Source organism: Mixophyes fleayi, chromosome 4 (genome assembly GCF_038048845.1).
Source record: "Mixophyes fleayi isolate aMixFle1 chromosome 4, aMixFle1.hap1, whole genome shotgun sequence".
NCBI classification, from domain to species: Eukaryota; Metazoa; Chordata; class Amphibia; order Anura; family Limnodynastidae; genus Mixophyes; species Mixophyes fleayi.
This window is the reverse complement of record NC_134405.1, coordinates 210,298,726-210,315,774: the sequence shown is the minus strand read 5'-3', so window position 1 is coordinate 210,315,774 and position 17,049 is coordinate 210,298,726. Positions and strand designations below refer to the sequence as shown.

Below are 17,049 nucleotides of genomic sequence, written 5' to 3'. Positions count from 1 at the left end.
AATTTAACATTACACTTGGAACAGATCATATGTTTGGCACATGTTGCTTTACTTTTATCAGCCATTATTGGGAGAAAAAACAAAGCCACAAACAACCAGACAAGCACAAACACTCAATAGTTATCAGAAATACTAATTATGTCTTAACACATTACAGCATTTCTGAATCAAGACAGGAGAGCCAAATTTTGTTGTTTTATACAGGCTCGACTTAATATATATGCCCATAACAATTATACTTCTCTATCCATGCAATATAGAGAAAATAAATGATACTTAGCAGGGAGATGTTTGCCAGCAGCTGTGCCTCCTCCAAATGGCTGCTGTGTCCTTCCTTCCTTTGTAATTTGGCTAATCTTCCACCTGCTCACACAGCGGGGGAGGGGGGAGGTTTTCTAACTTACCCCTCCCTGGCTCTCTCTGTTTCTCCTGTGCAGACTGACAACAATTTCCACACACTTCCTGTGAGTGGAATCGCTGCTATCCGCTCCTCTGTTCCCCTCTGCAAAGCGCTGAATAGCGCGACCATTAGCTCAAGTTACCCCTCCTCTTTCCTTGAGGAGGGGACTTGGTATATTCCATGGCCCCGGGGACGGCAAGAGCAGCAGCGCTTACTGCCTGTGGCAGCGTCTCACTCTGCTAGCAGTGTGAGAGCGCATCTCACACTGCGAGAAGTCTCACTGTTTCCAACCTGTCAGCGGGTGCCGCGGCTCCCCCGCTGTACAGTCCTTCTCTGCTCACGAATGCGCTCTGTCTCACAGAGCCACTCGTGCACTATGTCAACAGCTAAAAACAAAAAAGCCTAAACCCAGTAAAACTCAGTTCACTGTGCAGCTCTCCAAACTTCAGCCCATACTCCTAGGGCACCTACTTCAAACTGAGTTCTGTGGGAAAGGGGCGGGGGTATATGTCAGTCAGCAGCAAAAGATTAACTATTTGGGTGCAAGACTCCTCCCTACCCTACTCTACCCCCCATGGTTAACAGTGTCCCCCAGATGGATGAAAGAGAAATGCAAAATAAAACCCAAAACAGGGATTCTTTGGACATGTTGTCTTCCACTCAAGATTTCGGCTAGAGGACTCTTCACCGCCCCCGCCGCCAACCTCAAGAAATCAAAGGCTGTGCCCTCCACATAAGCATGTATCCTGGAAACTGAGACAATCTGTGTGATGCCTGTCTCAGGCATATCACCTTGTAAACCCTCTAAGATTTGCTCTATCAACCGAAAAGAACACTATGGTACTCAAGCTGTCTCAAAAGGCAGACCTAAGAGCACATTAGGAAGAGGAAATGTAGACACCAGAGTATCAACTATGGGTGTGCCTCACACTATTACAGATGTCGATGGACAAAGAAATAGGGAGCGCTAAAACAGTGTAAGGCACAGAAACATGTCCAGTTTAGTACATTCTCGTGAAACCAGCTTTTATTAAAAAAGGGATCATGGAGACTGGGTCCAATCTTTGAAGTCCAGTATTTTTAAAAATGGAACACACAACCCTAAATCGAGTGAACCTAATTGACCACTGCAAGGCCATACATAAGAACTTCAGAGTACCAAAAAGAGGATTTTTGTAGTTACGTTAAATCCGTTTCTCTGATTCCGTCTGGGGGACACAGCTTACCATGGGTTGTGGAGGGGAGCACGGGAGTTGGCATCTAGCTAGTTAACTTTAGCACTGCTGACAGACCCCTCCCCTCTACAATCCCCCTGCCTCTTTCTCTCAGTTAATTAAAAAGCCCCAAGGAGAAAAGGCCAATCAACCAAGAGCACGCAGAAGAAAAGCACAAGGGAGGGATCGCAGTGTCCCCCCCCCAGACGGAATCAGAGAAACGGATTTAACGTAAGTACAAAAATCCTCTTTTCTCTTTCATCCAGTCTGGGGGACACTGCTTACCATGGGGACGTTCTAAAGCAGCCCCCTAAAGGTGGGACCGCTCTGAAAGCCGGGCCCGTAGAGCAGTATGGGCAAAATTTGCATCCGAAGACACAAACACATTAAACGGATAGAATTTTGTAAAAGTATGGACAGAAGATAAGGTGGCTGTTCTGCACAGTTAGTCCGCAGAAGCCCAATTTCTCGCTGCCCAAGACGCCCCCACCGGTCGGGTGGAATGGGCCACAAGTCTCTCTAGCATAGGACGGTTAGCCGCGATATAGCCTGTTGTAATTGTTACCCTAATCCATCTAGCAATTCACTGCTTAGAGGCTGGCCAGCCTCTTATGAGAATCATTAAAGGACAAACAGAAAATCGGTACTCCGAATTTTGGAAAGCTCTCTTAACATAAATGCGGAGAGCCCTAACAAACATCTAATTTCTCCATATACACCTGATCAGATGGAGAAGCTGTCCGAAAGATGGAACCACAATTTCGTGGTTCAAATGAAAGGCTCAACACCCTTCGGAACAAAAGGGAGAGTTCTTAATACCACTCTGTCCTCGTGGAACACCAATTATGGTTGTCGACAGGACAGAGCTCCCAAATCTGAAACTCTAGAAGCGGATGCAATAGCTTAGAGAAACACCACCTTTCAGGTCAGAGACCTAAAATATGCCGAAAGTAAGGGTTCAAAAGAAGACCCTGTAAGCATATCAAGCACCAGGTTAAGATCCCAAGGTGCTGTAGGAGACACTGTGTAAGGAGGCTGGATCTGTAAGACCCCCTGAAGAAACGTCCTGATGTCTGACATATCCGCTAACTTCAGGTGGAAGGAAACTGAAAGGGCAGATACCTATACCTTAAAGGAACCTAAGCAGAGAACTGCCTCAAGATCATACTGAAGAAAAGCCAGAAGTCGGAAAAGACAAAAAGAGGACGTATGACAAGACCTATTTTCACTCCATCTGATATAGGCTCGCCAAATGCGATGATAGATGTGAGCCGAAACAGGCTTACGAGTTCGTAGCAGAGGATTTACTACACGGGGAGAGAAACCCCTAGCCCTAAAGAGCCTGGCTTCAACAGCCATGCCATTAAATTCAGCCGCGGTAAATCCCGGTGACGAAAAGGACCTTGAAGGAGAAGATCGTCTCGCGACGTGAGACGATGCTCTCGCCTTACCGTCATAGAGATTATGTCCGCGTACCACGCTCGCCACAGCCGTGCAGGTGCTATCAGAATTACCAGCAGAACTCCCTGCCTCACTCGTCTGAGTACTCGAGGAATCATGGGAATTGGGGGTACCAGATATCTCAACCTGAAGTCCCCCGACATGGTCATTACGTCCGCTGCTACTGCCAAGGGTTCCTTGCCCCTGCGCCAAACCTGGGAACCTTTTTGTTGTGTCTGGAGGCCATGAGATCTATATCCGGTAGACCCCACCTCTGAACAGGTTCTAGATGAAAGGATCCTTCCCCTGGCATCATCGCATTGCGACTGAGGTAGTTGGCCTCCCAGTTCTTTATTCCTAGAATGAACACTGCCAAGATTGCTGGAACATATTGTTCAGGCCAAGTGAATATCGTTGCACCTGTGCTTCTCGTTCCTCATAGCCCTTTGACGTATACCACAGCAGTGGCATTGTCGGACTGAACTCTGACTGGATGATCCAGAAGAAAGGTTTGGGCCCCCCGAAGAGCCAAAAGGAATTGCCTTCAACTCTAACGTGTTGAAGGATAGGGAGGACTCCTGGACTGCCAAAGACCCTGGAGCCAGAGATGAAAGGCTACAAGCACCCCCAACCTTTCAGGCTGGCGTCTGTTGCGATTATGATCCCTGACCATGGAGCAAAAGACCTGCCCACCGACACGTGACCGGAATCAGTCACCACCGAAGCGAATTTCTCGCATCCGGAGACAGAGCACTTCTGGCGATCCAAATGTAGGTGGGATCCCGACCTTTTTGTCAAGAGGTCCCACTGAAAACACCGGGAATGAGCACGACCGAAAGGGGTCATCCCGAAGGAGGCCACCATCTTCCCTAGAAGATGAATGCACAAGTGAATTGAAGGACTGGGAGAGGACAAGACCTGAGATGTTATCCTCTGAACCGACCTGATTTTCTCTTCTGTCAGAAACACCTTCTGTTGTATGATGTCCATGATGATTTGTTTAAGTTTATTAACCATCCATGGCTCTCGAGGAAAGCTATGGTGAGGGACAAGTGCTGTTGCACGCAAACCTCTGAGGTGGATTTTATGAGAAGATCGTCTAAGTAAGGCACAACCTGAACTCCCCCTGAGTGAAGACAAGCTGCCATTACCGACATGATCTTTGTGAAAACCCTTGGAGCCGAGAAGAGCCCCGAAGGGAAGAGCCCGAAACTGATAGTGAGAGGCCCCCACCCTGAATCTCATTAGAGACTGATGACCGCTCCAGATAGGAACGTGGAGGTATGCTTCTTTTATGTCTATGGAAGCCATAAACTGATTCCTTTCCAATCCGTTTATTTCTGACCTTAGGGACTTCATCTGAAATTTTGTCCACTTTTAAGTGCACATTTAAGTTCTTTAGATTTAAGATGGGTCGAAAGGAACCGTCCGGCTTATTGACAAGAAAAAAATCTGTATAAATTTTTCCCCTTCTGGATTTCTGGGACCCTGCAAATAGCTTGTTGAAGAAGAGAGGTGACACAATTTTGTATTGCCTGTCTTCTTTGTGAATCTCGGGTAGCGGGGTTACAAGAAACGATGTGGAACAGGACCCAAGAGATCTATCTTGTACCCCCTCGTTATAATGCCCCGAATCCAAAGATCCTGAGAAGACGCTGTCCACTGTTCTAGAAATAAAAGACAGGCGCTCCCCCACTCTTGCCACCTCCTGGTGGGTATAATTGCAGTCAGCATGCAGGCTTCTCCTGAACCTTGGAGACCTGACATCTAGCTGAGAAAGAGGATCTACCTCTGACTGAGAAACCTCTAGGATTTGGTTGTCTGCCCCTGGATGACTGGCCCCTAGGAAAGGAGGTCCCCCGAAAGGACTGGCTAAAGGAGCTGAAACGCAGGGGGCGGGCTCTGCCCACATTCACTGGCAAAAAGGTGCTTTTGCCACCCGCTGCCTGAGAAATGATACTGTCTAATTCTGGCTCGAATAAAACCGATACTGAAAAAAAAAAAAAAGAATGGTTTCTAAGGATTTCTTATATTCCAAATCGGTCTCCCAGGATTTCAGCCACAAGGTTCTTGTTGCTGAAAATTGCCGAAGCCTGAATAGAGGAAGACACAGACTCTGTGTTCTGAGCTGCCCCGTAAAGATACCCAATGTAAAGCTAAGAGAAGCAATTCTGAATTCTGCAAGGCCTCAGCCAGCTGCTCTGCCCATGCTTCCATGTCTCTAGCGACCCAAGCCGAAGCAAATGTGGGTCTGAAGGAAGAACCCGCTGCTACAAATATAGACTTAAGCTGAGATTCTATTCTGCGGTCAGTAGTGTCCTGCAGAGTTGCAGTGCCCGGGACCAGCAGGGTAGTGTGGCGGGCTAAACGGGCTACAGGAGTATCCCCCTTAGGGATTCCTTCCCAGCGACCCAGATCCTCTTCCTGTAATGAATATAAGGAGGAGAATCTTTTTTGGAATAGAAAACTTTTGTTTGTTTTTTTAGCAGGTTGTTTTCAAGCTTCCACAGCAATATTTCTCAATTCCACCAAAGGAGGAAAACAAATAACCTTTCTTCTGGCTTTCTTAAAGAGACTTCTATCTATAGGACTAGGATCCTCTGACTCTGGGAGGTCCAAGGCCAGCCTCAACGCTAATACTAAATCATCAATGCCCTGATATCTGGCGGTTACCTCCTGATCATATACGTGAACCTGGTCAGGATCAAAATTTGTTTCCCTTTCTTCTTTAGAAAACCCTCCGAATCCGAGGGGGACAGTAAAGGATTAGCGGATGTAAACCGCTTTCTTTTAGTAGGGCCCAAATATGGGGATTCAAGAACTGGTTTAGCCTGTCTAAACCTTTTATTAATGATGAGGACCATGCTGGTTCTGCCGAGACAGGGTCTTGGTCCACTATGAAAGAAGAAGGGCCTGCTATAGCTGTCCCGATAGAAGCAGCCGCAGCAGGTACCCCCAAAGTATCACAGCATTATCCAATACAGAAGAAAACGCTGCTTCGAGCTTGTCAGTAACTGAGTAGGTTTAGTGAGAAGCTGGGCTAAAGAGGAAACTGACTGTGTTAGAGAAGCCACTCAGGCCGGTTCCTACGACAGAGGGGCCAGAGTCTGCTGGATTTACGCAGAGGGGGGGGCCCCCTTCGCAATCAAAGCAAGCGCCAACGGGTCCTTGTGGCCACATGGTAATTTAACCTTACATCTAGAACAGGTACAATATTTTGCCCTAGGACCCTTTCCTTTATCTGAAATTTTACAAAGGAAAGAATCACCAAGCACACCGTGACTTGAGGGAGACAGAGGAAAAAACAAGTAATCAACTAATCTACAATAAAAGTTGCACTTGTCCCTTTAAATAAACATAATTTTGGCAAGTAAAGAGTACAATAATACTACCCATACTAGCCCCACTTTGTCAGTAAACAAATACAGTTTTAGAAATGCTTAATAAAAATTACAAGTTAATTAAGAAAAAAATCAATTAAAAATGAATAAAATAAAACTAGCATTAAAAATAGCAGCCCAACTCCTTGGGCACCTAGAAAAAACTGAGAGGAAGAGGCAGGGGGATTGTAGAGGGGAGAGGTCTGTCAGCAGTGCTAAAGTTAACTAGCTAGGGCCAACTCCCATGCTCTCCTCCACAACCCATGGTAAGCAGTGTCCCCCAGACTGGATGAAAGAGAAACATTACGTTCTAATGATAGAAGTGTAGATAGAGGGGCATGTAAGAAATGCATTTTACAATACCCAAAATGGAATTTGCATAATCAATAGCTGGGCTTTCATGTTACTTGCACAAGTTTGGGTGGGAATTTGTCACATGTGGGTGCAGCACCAAACCAGAAAAGACAGGCTATATTTCCAAAGATCTATATGAATCTTCCAGTCTCCAGATCAAAGGTCTGTTTGGAGAACACTAGTGCCCAACTGCATACATGCCAACTGTACTCCTCTCCCCTCCAGGAGATTCTGGGGGGTGAGGTCAATTTAGGGAGGTCTTTAAAACCTCAGTGACATGCATAGAATTCAAAACATTAAAGAAAAGCATGGCATAATTTAAAATGTAACATGAATTGCACATGCACCTACCTTATAAATCTCAAGAGAAGGGGGGAAAGTTCCCTTGACCTGGGTTCCACCCTCTCTGGGAAGAGTGACATTGCTTTCCAGAGCAGAAAACGAAAATTGGTGAAATCAGTCCTGTCATTTATATCTGTTCTATGTTTCAGGAAGTCACAATATAGGACTCCAGTATCTCCTGCAAGAGAGCCAGTAATATCCTGCGTCTGGCTGCATTGTAGCTCTTCCTTTAGTTCATCCTGCAGTTCTTTTTCTGTATGAGGATAGAGGACAAGTTTTTAACCAAATTCTTACAAACGGAGCACTAAAATGTATAGTTAAAGGGAAACTGTATATATCAATTCTGATTCAAAGTAGAATGGTAGGTATGTTTTTCTAGACCTAATTGGCAGCAAACTGAAGTGTCTAGGGGCCCAAATTGACCACCATCAGATATTGATGACCATAACCTGACTGTGTGTCCACAGGATCTAGCTATGTATCCCGAGTACCGAACATCCAGATTTTTCGATTTGGCTAGACGTGTTAAAACTAATCTTTACAGAGAGATTGAGGGAATGGTTATCTGTTGAAACAGCTCTTTAAAAAGTCCCTTGATTCAGAGTGACAATATGTTCCGGTAGCAAGAACTGAGCAGAAGAAAACTTGCATTCTCATTGCTTTCCTCAAATACTACACATTCATTGTGGACTGTGAATTTTCACTTGAAATACTCTCCATCAGACAAGTCTCTAAAAAGCTTCTAGAATAAAGTAGAGTAATATGTTTATGTTATAAACATAGTAAATTGTAGAATTATTATAAGTGTGTTTATATGGCATTTCTTTAGAAGATATTACTAACAAATATATAGCCACTTATATTTTTAACCTCATGACCTTGGCAAAAGTGGCGATTGCTCGGGCTTGGCTTGCTTCTGGTCAACTGAAATTCCATAAGTGGAGATCGCTAGTTAATGCTACTCTGTAACACCGAAAAGTTAAATGTACACTTGTAGGAAAGCAAAAGCGAAATATCATAAAATATGCTCCAAAAGGTTTACTTCCAGGTATGGAGCAATGATGACCCCGGTGTAAATCTGCCACTAGAGGAAGGGAGGAGAGGGTTTTTTGGATGGCCTGACCTGTGCAATATTAACTCCTTTATTTCTATTAACCGATTAATCATTTGTATCCATAATAAGCTAGTGTGGTGAGATTTTTGCTTTGTTTTTCTTCTCTTTTTGTGTAGTTATGTATATTAGACCTTGCTGGTAGATCATGTTATAAACATACTATGTATGTGAATTTTCCTAACTGAGCTAATGTTACTGATGAGATGGGCATTATGATATATTTATATACTGTTTTCGTTTTCTGTGTTTTTGTGCCTTTTTTGAGACAATGAATAAAAAAAAATGTAATTGATTTAAAAAAAAAAAAAAAAAATTACAGCACTTGTTAATAAAAACTCTCCAATATTTAATATCCAAATGGTAATTTGTGCTTAGTAATACATTACCAGCATAATCAGCAGACTTTTCCAAATGCTCGTAGAATACCTTCCAGAAAGATTTATTTTCCATTTCATTTGCATGAGAACTGTGAAAAAGACAAAAGGTCAGGCTTTCACTCTAGGACCAGAGCCAAGGATTGTTTTGCACATTTTCTGAGTGACTGACTACTGACAATTCCTTGTTGTCCTAGATGAACCATGTAGTACAGGATGTAACATTAACAGAACATTTCCCATTCCTATGTGAACGCAAACCAAATCTATCTTTTTCTCTTTCCTACCATTGAGGGACACTGCGAGACATTGGGGTATAATAGGTGGGATAGGAGTCTAGGTTGTCCAGCTTGTTTGTTCCCTATACTCCTCCAATACTAAGCCCCTCCTCTCCAGCTCAGACCTCAGTTTTTTGTTAAGTGCCTAGGACAGTGGATTTCAAACTTTTTCAGTTCAAGGCACACTTAGGGGGGTATTCAATTGTTCGGCTTGATGGACGAAAAACTCGCGCTCTAAAACTATTACCATTAGTACGGTAATTACTCAGGGAGCTGCGAGCTGAAATTCAGCGAGTAAATTACCGTATGAACGGTTTTTAAGCGTAATTTTACCGTATTAACGGTAATAGTTTTAGAGCGCAAGTTTTTCGGCCGTCAAGCCGAACAATTGAATACCCCCCTTAGGGTTTCCAAAAAATTTTCAAGGCACCCCAAAGCCAAAATAATTACCAAGTAGTCCCCCACCTTGCTTACCATTGGCCCTTGCCAAGGCACCCCTGTAAGATCTCCAAGGCCCACCAAGGAGCCTAGGCGCACAGTTTGGGAACCACTGGCCTAGGAGATAGGTCACTTTCGTATAGGCTCCTGCCTATACTTTAGTTTGTTTTAGTTTTCATGTTTTTATCTTATTCCCTTTTTTCAGGTGGAGCGCAGGGACCTCAAAAGACCTAGGAGAGTGAATAGCCTGTCGGCTTCCTTCCCTCTGGGTCCATACAGAGGGGGAGCAGCAGCCTTCCAGCTCACTCACCCCTTGCACAAAGGCCGGCATTCTGCCCCTAGACAGAACGAGCTAAATGGGTCTACATTTTTAGCCTGCCATATCGGCAGGACGTGACTAAAGGATCACAGGTCGGGCGAGGGTGAAGCAGTTAATAGCCTCTCCATCAACCCTGACTGAATTGTCGGCATCTTTACTTAAGCAACGAGCAGGGGGCACAGGTCACGATCGCACTACACAGGAGGCGACCGCAGAACCGGAGACACAGCTACACGTCTGGGCACCTAGATATTATACCTCTAGCATTTAGTGCCAACCGACAGCAATACTATAGATAGGCTGGAGGCGGCCATTACGGAGGAAGTGTGGGGGCGGAACTTCCCCCTTCATCTACAAATTTGCCGGGCTTCAGTAGTCGACAGGCATTTTCTAAACATGGTGCAGTTATACACACCGCGCTGCACGCTTCCCTACTCGGCCTCTCCTAAAGGTACCTCTGTATTTTGTGGACCATTTTAATGGTTAAAGGGGTGTTTCCTCCTGAATATTCTGTTCTTTAAAAAGACAGAAATGCTTTCAGAGGGTGAATGGCTAATCAGGATTTACTTGGTAGACAGACTGAGTATAAATCCTAGGACACAGGTGTTATATATATATATATATATATATATATATATAAATAAGACTACCGGCGGTCAGACACCCGCTGGTACTCTGTACGGCATTGTACTGTACTGTGCCAAAACGATAAGCTACATATTTATTCTGCAAAACTTTTCCTAGCATTGCATAATGTCTAACAATGGGACTTTCAGGAGTAAGAAACCCACTGGAACATCTCTACTACATTATATACATTCCAGAAGAATAACATACAGATTTATTCTGTATCACTTTTTCTAGCATTGCATTATATCTAAGAATGGAGCTTCCAGGGGTAAGAAACCCACTAGTACATCTGTACTGCATTATATATGTGCTAAAACGATAAGATACATGTTTTGCCTGTGATACTCTTCCTATCATTGCACTAGGTTTTAAAAAAAAGAATGAAAAAAGGGACTTCCAGGGGTAAGACACCTACTAGCCCATCGGTACTGCACTATATATGTGCCAAAATAATAAAACACATTTTTATTTTATTAAACCGTTCCTAGCATTGCACTGTGTCTGGAAAGGAATCTTCCAGGGGTACAGACTGGCTGGTATGCCTGTACTGCGTTATATATGTGTCAAATGTAATTTTTATATGGTCTTTTAAAAAGTCAAACCCAGATGCTCACTGCGAACAGTGAGCTCCCTCTCAGGTGTCAGCAGTTATGGAGCAGCCAGACCACACCACACCAAACCACTGGCGGCATCAGTGGCCAAACTCACTAAGGTGATGTTATGGTTCAATAATGGCCGTGAATATCCCTTTTCTCACGCTTCTACACACACTCAGCCCACACAGATCATATCTGTTACAGGCACATCGTCCAAAACAGAAGCGACATGCCTCCATCCTAGTCCGAGTCCACCCAGACAGAGACACATTTGCTCACCATCTCACAGGGATAAGCATCATTTTGATTTTCAGAGTTGTTCACAGTCAAGATAAGGTTCATTCCTTGCCAAAGGATGGCTAGTTGGATCTTCATTTACAGACAAAAGCATTTATATTTCTGAAGATTCCACAGCCACTCACAGGGAGGATAATCTCAGATTAAGCGTTAGACACATTTTATCCTTTGCGGAACGTGAGCCTGCAGTTCCATCCACACACGCCCTATTTAGGATACCATCTCCTCATATTATGGACATAGTGACTGACCTTAGGCAAAAGCCAAATAAACAATTAATAGGCTAGGCAGATTTTCATTTCTTTTTCTTCTCACGGCAGAATAAATAGATAAGCAAGAAACCCCTGGGGTTGACAATCCTGTTGCTCGTCTGTTCACTTACTCTGCTATCCTACGCAGGGGCAGGTGCTCATAGAATGCTTTTCTCGAGGGATCTCTCTAACAATAAGTGTAACCTGCCCATCACTCAGCTTTAGTGACGGCAGGCAGTTTGTTTAGACCCAACAGGGTCGTAGCTTGTTCTATAAAGCCATTCAGCTTTGGAGAGTAGTTAGCCAGAGGCATCCAGGACTGCGTTCCAAGAACGGAGCCTCTCACTTTTGCATAATTACAAGTAATATCCATTAGCCACTGGAGGTAGGGGTACCTCTCTTCCCGTCAGCTCCACCAGGTCACGACAATGACGGTGTCAATCCTTTCGCGCCCCCCCCCCCTTTTTTCTGGGGTCAGGTGCCACAAGGCATGGTCACTCCTTGCTTTCCAGAGAAACAAATAGTACATGCACATTTGCAGTTAGGTGAGGAACCTATAGACCTGATGACATTCACAGAGGTTGGGGTAATTTTTTTCAACCTCCTCCTGGCCCTCAGTCAGACAGGTTCTTCCAGCCCATTTTAACTTGCAGGCCTTCAACAGACAGGCCTGCATTCTCTTGTCTCGGATACAGTCACTACGCACAGTCATTGCAGACAGCAAACAAGGAGAGTTCCTGGCCTCAATAGATATCAAAGAGGTCTTTCATGTACCATTATGTAGGGGGCACCGGTGTCTCTTACGCTTTGGCTGTACAGAATTTTCAGTTTCGGCTCAAGGCCCTGACCTTTGTTCTGGACACTGTGCCTCAAGAATTTTCTGAGGTAATGGTAGTCAGGGTAGGGCTACTGTGCTCCCGGCGGGTCACGATATACCCTGCCTGGATGACCTCTTTCCCGGGGCTCCATTATTGCACTCTCTCAGATGCAGAGCTCCATCCAGTTTCTGGAAGCGCAGCTGGTTTCGGAACCTTCCCAGGTCCACACTCATTCTACCACAGCAAATACGTTTCTTAGGCCTCATCCTCTATATAGTAACCCTCAGGGTCTTCCTACCGGAGGACAAGCCCTTCTCACTTTGGCGCAGGACCAGGATGCTCCTGGCGCGGAAAGTAGTTTCTCTTTTCAGAAGTATGAAAGTTTGTGGAAACCAGGGTACCAATGTTCTCTAGGCAGTAACGTTTGCACGATCCATTCCAGACATCCCCAGGGGGAGATTCTCCAGAAAGCGTATGGTTCCCATGCTATTGTAAATACAAATCACCACTCTGTCCTAACCCACTCGTATATCCTTCTCGTGGTGGTTAGTCAGAACAGTCAGTAGTGAGGTCAGTCAGTCAGTCACCAGGACTTGATCCTAGGTCATGACAGGCGTTAGTCTGATAAGTTGAGGTGTATTAATAGGATTCTGAAGTTTCCAGTGTCTTTTTGGTTCTCCCAAGAGAACTGTTCGTTCACATTTGGAGCTGACAGGCCACAAGGGCCCAGCAGTTCCTAATCAAGAAACCTCTAGACATTCAGTCAGATATTGCCACAGCTGTTGTATATCTTTAGCATCTAGAGGGAACACGGGGCCAGAGTGCGTTATGTTCCCATACTATTGACAATTTTATTTCGATGTGTATAAATTGAAGGCCAAGAGTCTCAGCAGGCAATAGGGTTAACCAGGGAGAATGGTCTCTCCACGGAGACGTCTTTTCAAATCCTGGCGAATCCATAGAACACTCCAGACTTAGCCCCCAGGCCGTCCGTATTCATTATTTATATCAGCCTTTACTGCTCGAAATCAAAAGACACTCAGATAGAATTCTCCGATGCCAGGATGCTTCCCTGCAATTTTCTACTGGTGTACCTGTCTGTTCCCTGTCCCATGTTCTCGTGGGTGCTAAAGACTTTCTGGGAGGGAGCGCCTTTCAGCCCACCTGGTGGTCCCTCCTTTTCTTCTCAGGGAACATGGTTCTCATACATTCGGCGGCTGGTGGCGCGCCTCCCTTCCACCTACCAGTGCGGCCAGATCTTAGAATTTAGGGGCCTCTGCAGCCACTTTTTATATTGTCTAGCTTGCTTTGTGGCGTTGCAAATCCTAATTTTAGGGCCAGAGGTTTTTTGCAGAGGGCTGGTTGATACCTTGAATACTGCCCGTAGGGCACCATCCTCAGCCATTCTAATTGGTCTGAGTTACAGCGTTTGGTGTGGATTTCAAACGGTCTCTTGTCCGCTACATCGCTCCCATCTTTCTGTTGTATTCTGTTCGTGTCCCTCAACCTGTTCAGGGGGTCTTAAATCTCTTTCCAAGGTGGTTGTCGCTCCTTGAATGGCATGTCAGGGTACTTTGGTGGTGCAGTTGTCCAGGGTGGCAACGTTCACATCTTCTGCAGAGTTTCTTGGTTGTATGGTTCTCCATCTGCCGATGCGAGTTTTGGACGCAAGGTATTGCGTGCAGTCGTTCCAAAGCAAAATCCAGGTGGTTACCGAACAGTCTCCTTCAGAAGTGAATAATTTCATCAAGCCCCCAACGCCATTTTTTCCTCCCGGTGCTTCACCTACTCATCTCCCGCCACCTCCGTTATTTCCACACCCTCCTAATGTCAGTACTGTATGTCCCCAATGTCTCGCAGTGTCCCCCAATGGTAGGAAAGAGAAAAAAGAAAAGAAGATTTTTACTCACCGTAAAATAGATTTCTCTTACACCATTGGGGGACAAAGCGCACCCTTGCTTGCTCTGAAAGTAGTGCTGTCTTTGGTGCTATTTTCTAGATTGATTCTCCTCTCTCCTGGCTTGGTTATACAAAACTGAGGTCTGAACTGGAGAGGAGGGGCATAGTAGGGGAGGAGTGTGGGGAACAAACAAGTTTGTTAAGTGCCCCACCTAATATAATACCCCAATGTCTCGCAGTGTCCCCCAATAGAGTAAGAGAAATCGATATTATGGCGAGTAAAATTCTTCTTTTACCTGTCCGTGCACAAATATAGTTTTTCAACCCTTTCTTTAGCTACCCACCAACAGACCATGTTTTGTGGATTTCCCTAATCGTGCACAAGTGAACTTATCTAATTTACTTGATCAATAATTATTCCACATGTTATCACAAAGAGAAATCTTTAAAACAAGGCCTGCCGGTATAGATTAGGTCAGGGTTCAGATATTATAGTTTAGTAAAAAAACAACAGCTCAAGGCAAATCTACTTTATTTTTATGCCTACATTTTTTTAACCGCAAATAAATTAATTCACAAATGGTTGATGTATTTGTTGTGTTCCAAATTCAATTTTCCACTTAAAGAAAATTCAGAATGATTATATATTTACTCACACAATAAGCTCAATTACTGGATCCCACAGAGGACTGAAGTTAACATATAGCATTGCCAGTAAATATCTCAATGGTATCTATAATATAAATAAAAGAGAACAATTAGTACTGGATTTTATACACAATGCACTGCATTCATTCCTACAGAGAAGTCAGTTTTACATCATGTTAATAAATTAAATAGTCTTCTACAAACATATGGGAATGCACATTTCACCCGACCGTAGATAAACATATTTAAAGTGGGTAGGACTGACGTCATAGCAAACCAATTAATATTTTCAAAGCACACAAAAAACAATCATACAAACCTCTTGAAAATGTTCCTTTACTGCTGCTTGTACAAGATCATGCCTCAATTTCCTAAGATGAAGCAGTTTCTCTCGATATTCATGGACAGTCGCAGGTACAAGTTCAGATTGCAAGAGTATTGAAAACACAGACAAAATTTCTCCTTCTTTGGTTTCCTAGAAATCAGGCAAATACTGATTAGACGTCCTTTTATGATCATTCAGCTTTTATAGTGCTGCTAATATATTTACTCACCTCTAAACTTGATGATGTCTGAATACAAAAATGATTTAAAATCCGTATAGTTAAGAGACGCACCTAAATAAGACAATAAGGGGTAAACGTTTAATAAAGTCTTATGCACTATGAACAGTCACTTCAACCTTAATTAGTGAGCACCCTGGCCATGCAGGGATGTTCTAGATGGGAAGGTTCCCTGGCCATGCAGGGATGTTCTAGATGGTAAGGTTCCCTGGCCATGCAGGGATGTTCTAGATGGTAAGGTTCCCTGGCCATGCAGGGATGTTCTAGATGGTAAGGTTCCCTGGCCATGCAGGGATGTTCTAGATGGTAAGGTTCCCTGGCCATGCAGGGATGTTCTAGATGGTAAGGTTCCCTGGCCATGCAGGGATGTTCTAGATGGGAAGGTTCCCTGGCCATGCAGGGATGTTCTAGATGGGAAGGTTCCCTGGCCATGCAGGGATGTTCTAGATGGTAAGGTTCCCTGGCCATGCAGGGATGTTCTAGATGGTAAGGTTCCCTGGCCATGCAGGGATGTTCTAGACGGTATCTCATCCAATAGATAACATAACAATTGTGGAAAAATAGAGGGCCCTAAAAGGAGACCATCATCAATTCAAAATATTTCCAAGTTTATTTAGCATTAAGATACCTTTGACGAGTTGGCTGATATATTATATTGCAACTTGCAAAAAATCTCCATTCGTATGTCATGAGAAAGTTGCTCTTGACACCCACAGAAAACTAATCTAGTGAAGTAAAGGTCAGCCAGGAGCAATACACACGGATCAGAATGGACAGTTCTGAAAGAAAACCAGTGGTACATGTTAGCCAAATGCCATTCACAGAACTGCACCACAATTCACAGTACATGAAGATCAGAAACAGGCAAATAACATCACATATAAACCACAGCTTTGCATTATTCTAGACAGTTTATTAACAGCGGAAGGCTGTCTAGATGACAAGAAAGCAATGCAGCACAATTAAAATACATATTTTTTACATTTATTCTATGTAATAGCTTTATCAAAATGTTCAAAAAGTGAAAATAACTATAACTGGTTATTCCACAAACTATACATGATTTTTCTTTCCAAAATATGATCAGGTGAAGTTGTAATAGTAAGGAGTAGGTAAAGAGCAGGCTGACTTTATGATTTTGAATGGTAAACAACAATTATGGATATGCCTCTCTTCGCTCTACTCATAAGTTTAACTCAGCTATATATTTTCCATACAGTGTTTAGTAATCTATTCTAATGCACAGGGCAACTCAATGTTTAACATTTTAATGTGTGCACCTACATGATGCAAATTAAAATTATGCAACATACCTAGACACTGGTCTACTATTATATTCAATATTAGGACTGATGTTATCCAGTGGGCCGGGGATACTTTATCTGCATAAGCTAGATTGGAATCACTGTTTTGACCTACAGAATATACCACTCCATACTGACATGCCTCAAGATTACGCCTTCCCACAACATGTGGATTGGCTGTAATTTAATTTATTAAAAGTAAAAAATGGATGTTTTGCTCTCTGTATGAATGTTTGTGGGGCAGATTCAATTCTAAAAAACATTGCCGCATAGTGTCCTGGAACGGCCACGAGACACTAAGCGGCAATTTTTTTAGTGAAAGTACTACCCCACAGAGGTGCGAGCAAATGTAACAGTTACTTTTTACCATATAAATGGTAATAAAGCGCG

At 43.8% G+C, this 17,049-nt stretch overlaps 1 protein-coding gene across 1 annotated transcript in view; it reads right to left on the bottom strand.

Annotated features, from left to right (window-relative positions):
• UTP20 (UTP20 small subunit processome component) overlaps positions 1 to 17,049 on the bottom strand; it is a 128,256-nt gene that overhangs the window by 79,238 nt on the left and 31,969 nt on the right. Inside the window, exons 16-21 of the mRNA XM_075209252.1 lie at positions 15,984 to 16,134; positions 15,347 to 15,409; positions 15,112 to 15,267; positions 14,801 to 14,877; positions 8,631 to 8,710; positions 7,140 to 7,383 (exon numbers count right to left, since the gene is read on the bottom strand). Of these exons, the coding sequence (XP_075065353.1) occupies positions 7,140 to 7,383; positions 8,631 to 8,710; positions 14,801 to 14,877; positions 15,112 to 15,267; positions 15,347 to 15,409; positions 15,984 to 16,134 (771 nt within the window). The remainder of the gene's footprint in view (positions 1 to 7,139; positions 7,384 to 8,630; positions 8,711 to 14,800; positions 14,878 to 15,111; positions 15,268 to 15,346; positions 15,410 to 15,983; positions 16,135 to 17,049) is intronic.